The sequence below is a fragment of the Atractosteus spatula genome (assembly GCF_055471065.1).
Source record: "Atractosteus spatula isolate fAtrSpa1 chromosome 11 unlocalized genomic scaffold, fAtrSpa1.hap1 SUPER_11_unloc_1, whole genome shotgun sequence".
NCBI lineage: Eukaryota > Metazoa > Chordata > Actinopteri > Semionotiformes > Lepisosteidae > Atractosteus > Atractosteus spatula.
Window position 1 is genome coordinate 256,781 of NW_028296630.1, and position 5,831 is coordinate 262,611.

General features: G+C 36.6%; 1 protein-coding gene across 1 annotated transcript; it reads left to right on the top strand.

Annotated features, from left to right (window-relative positions):
* The first annotated feature begins 1,223 nt into the window (after positions 1 to 1,223).
* Positions 1,224 to 3,969, top strand: LOC148811436 (uncharacterized). The gene is made up of 4 exons (XM_088908770.1): positions 1,224 to 1,484; positions 2,108 to 2,539; positions 2,835 to 2,901; positions 3,878 to 3,969. The coding sequence occupies exons 1-4, from the start codon at positions 1,224 to 1,226 to the stop codon at positions 3,967 to 3,969; spliced, it is 852 nt and encodes a 283-aa protein (XP_088764896.1).
* Positions 3,970 to 5,831: the final 1,862 nt, after the last annotated feature.

The window sequence follows — 5,831 nt, forward strand, 5'->3', positions numbered from 1 at the left end:
TAGAACCTTCACCTGTTATTGGTCGAACAGTCAGAAGTAAAAAACTGCAGTCTTCTATGACAAAGTCTCCAAAAGGCTTTTCTCCAACAGTCCCAAGTGGTTTTGAAAACAGTTTCCAGCCAGAAGACACTATGGATAAGCCCTGCTCATCACGTTCCCTAGGAGAAGCTGTTGGTGTGACACCTTGTTCTAATAAGAAAAAAGATTGCTTAGCTTCTGAGACCCCAGAGAAGCCTGGAGATTATCTGGTTCAAAGAGTCCAGGATGTAGAAGGAGTACAGCAGTGTAAGGCATCAGGGAAGACAGTTAAGAAGACTAAGAAGAGCTCCTCGAGGCCAGGCTGTATGAAAACACAACCTCTGGAGTCCTCTTCGCATGATGTGAAGGTTGATGAGCTTATGAGTGATATTAGAATCACTAGTGAGCACAACAAAGAGGCAACACCCAGTGCTCAGTCTTCTGAAGTTTCTCTTGTTTCTTCCGAAATAGTACATGGAGTCACAGATAATCTGCTAAAGGAAATTCAGCTAAACTGTTCCAGCCCTGAGTCCAGTACTCCTCAAGCTGCCATTGATATGGAAACCTGGAGCACTGAGCAGCTCATGTGCACCAAAACGGACCAGTTAGAACCTTCACCTGTTATGTGTCGAACAGATGCAGTGAAAGATATCATGGCAAAACTGCTTTTGAAAATTCGCCCTGGTTTCCCCAACCCAGAAAATTATTCAGGGGAAGTGGAAGAGCTGTCCGAGTCTCAGGTCAGGGACCTGGCACTGAAACTCACCAAAGATGCGCTGAAGGAATTGTCAAAGGTTTCCACTCTAACCATCAGTGAACCAAAGGCTGAAGAACATCTTCCATTACAACAAGCCATCAAGAAAACTGTTAGCTCTGTTTACAGCAAACTGATGGAATCCATTGGCAGCAAGAAAGTATTACAAGTAGGAATTGCCTCACAGAATCCAGAAATGATCAAGGAAATGGCCTGTTGTGTGGCTAAAGAAACTATTGCAATTCATGGTTTACGAAGCGGGTGTTCAATTCCATCTTCACAATCTCTCATTTCTCAGAAAACCAGTGAGTCCACACAGGACAAAATTGTGGACACAAATGTAACTACAGTCAGAAGTAAAAAAGTACAGTCTTCTATGAAAAAGTCTCCAAAGGGCTTTTCTCCAACAGTCCAAAGTGTTTTTGAAAACAGTTTCCAGCCAGAAGACACTATGGATAAGCCCTGCTCATCGCGTTCCCTAGGAGAAGCTGTTGGTGTGACACCTTGTTCTAATAAGAAAAAAGGTTGCTCTGCTTCTGAGACCCCAGAGAAGCCTGGAGATTATTTGGCTCAAAGAGTCCAGGATCAAGAAGTAGTACAGCAGTGTAAGGCTTCAGGGAACAAAGTTAAGAAGACTAGGAAGAGCTCCTCGAGGCCAGACAGTATGAAAACACGACTTCTGGAGTCCTCTTCGCATGATGTGGTTGATGAGGTATGACCAACAGTTCCAAACCTGTAAAAATTTCTCTTATCAAAGTAGGATGGACCTGTTCTGTACCTAATTAGCAGACATTTGTGTAGAAAGTACTGGAAGATGGAACTCATTTTGTAAATATGATTATAGTTATGTTGTGCATTTTCCTTTACAATGCAATAAAACTACAAATCCAGATTTGTTTTCCCTAATATTGTATAACATCTCAGAAATATCCCTATTGTCAGTCCATAGCGTACGTACAGTACCAAACTCACCTGTCTGTGGATTTCAGCTTCATCACTTTCTTATTAAATTAGTACAAAAGCAATCAGGTGAGTTATTGCTACTATAGAGAGACTTGCTCACAGTATTGTCTACATTTCCAAACTGATGTCTGCATCATAAAAAAAATTGAGATGCATTATTTTCTATACATGCAATTGTAAACATTCACATTGCTTTATTATTTTATATTTCATTGTTTGCCTTTATTCTAGTGTTAACGTCAGTGCTAAAATCATATACACACCCCATAATCCTTATCTTTTTTTCCGTAAGAGAAGTGTTACTTGTTTTGATTTACTTCTAAAACTGAAACAACAATCACTGAACTGTAACTTTTTGTTTTTTTGTGACAGGAGTTGCCTGGACACTCATCTTGGTATGTGTACAATCCCAGCCTTAATAAGGACAAAAATGTCAGTCCAGCCCAAAGCAAGAGTGGTCTGCGCATTGACATAGCAAAACATTACATGACCCCAAGGCAACTGACCAAAACGTCTGAGAGCGAAGGGCTTCTCTCGCTCAGCAACATCCCCTTTGCAGTTAATAAGCCGGATGAAGATGTGAATGTGAGCCAGAAAGTCAAGAAACATCCTTTGAAAAAGTTTGGCTCCATGATAAAGCATAAGATCATGGGTAATAGGTCAAAAGACTTCAGAATTCAGAATGAAACAAATCCATCTTTGGAAAACTTAAGAGCCCAGGGAACATCCAGTGGACGCGGGAGCTGTGAAAGCTTTGGACCTTTTAAAGTGCCTGATGAGTACAACAAGCCTCAAAAACACAAGGTATGGATTAGTTACCCAAACTTTAATTATTAATTAATTTGGGCATTATTGTATTTTTAATATTAGCACTACAGAAATTATTGGAATAGAATGCTCATTTGTACATCAAATAATATTCTTAAGACATTTCTATTAATTGCAATCAACAAGAATAGCAACTGCTATGGTGGCCAATGCTGAATATTCTGTATGAATAATGACTACAAATTTATCAAGATCAATACAGTACGTAACAGTTCAATTATAATACCTGTGGAAGAAATATTCCTTAATTGTTTTCTTTGTGTGCTCATAGTTCTTCAAAAAAGAAGTTTTTAGTTTGGACAGATTCAGTAGGAACAAGCCTCAGAACACTCCAGATGGTGAGTATTTAGTTTGTGACTGTGATTTTATTTTGTGTAGCACATTAGTGACCAGTGTGGTTCAGAATTAGACATTGGATGGAATTTATGTAGAATGGGGGAATTCATCCTAAATTTAGAATCCTTTAAAAACAAACTGATTTTTACACAAATTGGCCTTAGTCTTCTGCAAACATCACTTTTTATTGACACTGCTACCTCCATGGGAATGGTGAGGCAGAACTCTAAACTCCACTCTGATGAAGTGGTTAACTGTGCAGCTCTACTCTTACCTGATCTCTCTTCTTCTAAATAGTCCATTGTCCAGTGCATCGATCTTTGGCAGTCCTCTTCAACAGTACTCTGTTTTCTCCATTTTCAGTGCCCTCCCTCATTCCCTTCTACAGTATCTCTCGGTATAGTAAATATGACTAAATGTGACTTATATGACAAGATATAAGCTAATACGTCTTACTTCTTTTACAAGTAAAGTTATGAAAACCACTTTAGAACTAAACAACAGGATCGCTCATATGAAAATAAGACCCTAGCAATATGGTTTTAGAAAAGGTCATTCTTCCTTTACCAACTTGTTAAAATTCTTCAAACAAGTCACAGCAGTAAACACACAGAACGTACAAAATGATATGATTAGATTTTAAAGATGCTTTTGATAGTGTTCTTCTTAAATTAAAGGCAATAGGCATATAGGGAAATTCATGTATTGAACTGGTTAAGGGACAGGTAATAGTACAGATCAGGGGTGAATAGTCCAATAGAAGATGAGAGGAATTAGAGTTATGAATGTGATTGAAATGACTGAAAAACAGTTGTCTAATAGCCAAATTACCACACACCTTTAATCAAATAGCTTCTTATTGAATAAACCTGACATTAAGATGCCGCTGGGAAGAACTGTATCCAAAGTCTATCTGACCTGCTGCCATGGAATAAAGAAACTCGAACAGTGACATGTCAAACCACTCTGTGTTTCCAGGGATCCCTGTAATTCCAAACTCCAGGAAGATGCCAAAAAAAACATCTTTGCTGTCGAAGATGTCGACCGCTTTATCCAGAGCCTTCCTGTAAGAATCAAAAAAGGAGTTCTATTGATGGGAACCTCATTTGCCTAGCTGATCTACTGTTTCTGAAATAAAATAATTGCATTCATGTTTTTGTATAATGTTGTGTTATTCAAATAGGTGAGCACACTACCACATCCATGACCAGACACTTTTCAACTAAATCACAAAATGGTTTGTTAGTTTTAATGTTGTCTGTAAATATCTTATTGGTGTACTACACCATTAAAAAAATAAAACAGTCTTAGCCTTCATAATTCTATTCATAGTTATAGCAAGTAACTATTCAAACTATTCAAAATCCTCAAAGCTACTGACCTACAGTAGTGCACTTCATAAGATTGAGTAGTGAAACACGAACTAGGGGAAACTATTTGAATTTTTTTTAAATATAAGAGGTTTAAATAATCTACCAAACAGGGAAATGCATATTTTTATTCAAAGGGTTTGGGGCCTGGAACAAACTACCCAACTATGATGTGGACGCCGATATCCTGATGTCCTTGAAGAAAGGGTTAGACGAGTTACGTGAATGACTTAGCCACTGAATTAGCTACTGAAAAACCAAGCAAGCCAGATGAACTATCAACGTTCTACTGTGCAACAACAAGTGCACCTAATGAACTTTTGTGTGATTGGCAAGTTGCAATGCCTCACTGCACAAGCTGTATTGCTGGTCAGAGGGCTTAAAACAAATTGACAACTTTTTGTGAAAGTACATAAGCTATAACTATAGTATTCTCATTCCAGAAAATGTTGCGTTTCTTTTTTCCATCTATACTGTATATATAGAACTAGGAACTTATGTACTCTGCGTCTTTGGTTTCCCTTCGGACCGCTTAGGGGAGCGAACGGTAAACGGACCGCGGTGAGCAACAAGTTTTTTTTTTTTGCTTTTCTTTTAAATTTTTTTAAATTTTTATTTATGCTTAACAAAAGAACAAACATTACAATACAAACAAGAGTACATATAACAATTCAAAACAAAAATAGCATCAGGGGTACATACTACTACATCAATTCAAGTTATGAAAAAAGATTAAACAAATTAAATAAAAATAATGTCCGCACCGCTTTCATATTTTTGCATTTCGAAATAGTCTGCAAATACCCCTTTACTTCCATTTTAAAATACTCAAACACAGGGTACCTCCCAGACCACTTCATTTTATGTATGTGATAACGTGCCAGTATAATAATTAAATTTATTACAAACGAATTTTTTCTATTGTTTTCACTGGGGCTGAAACTTAACATAATATCTTTTTCAACAAAACAAATATCAATATTGGTCTCTTTTTTAATATAATTCTGCAACTTAGTCCAGAACATTTTTACCCTGGGACATAACCAAAACAAATGCTGAATAGTTTCAGGGCTATTGTCACAAAAAACACATTTGTCATCTATATTAATTTTAAATCGTTGGGTAAGAAGAGTTTTAACTGGGTAAATTTGATGAATTATTTTGTATGAAACCTCCTTAATTTTACTGGTTATACAATATTTATTGGGCATCATCCAAATTTTTCTCCAATCAATGCGTTTTCCAAATGCAGAATTCCAATATATTGTAGTCGCAAGTAAATTATCATTTTTTAACAGGGATCTCAAAAATTGGTTATTACATCCACAATTCACAATATCCTTTCCTTGTAGTCTAACATGAGCTGTAAATTCTTCCAATGTTTCTAAAGGACTACTATTACAACTCCTTAAAAGAGTTCATATTTCCCCAGAAATCGCATTAATTACAGTAAAATACTGATCCAAAGTAATAGAAATATTGTATCTATTAACAAACTCGGTGTAACTATATATTTTACCATTAGCCTTGATTAATTGTTTAATCCAAATTATATCATTCTT

Coding starts and splice junctions, on each gene's coding strand:
- LOC148811436 (XM_088908770.1), top strand. CDS start 1,224: ATGGATAAGCCCTGCTCATCGCGTTCCCTAGGAGAAGCTGTTGGTGTG. Junction 1,485..2,107: donor CGCATGATGTGGTTGATGAG/GTATGACCAACA, acceptor TTTTTGTGACAG/GAGTTGCCTGGACACTCATC. Junction 2,540..2,834: donor ACAAGCCTCAAAAACACAAG/GTATGGATTAGT, acceptor GTGTGCTCATAG/TTCTTCAAAAAAGAAGTTTT.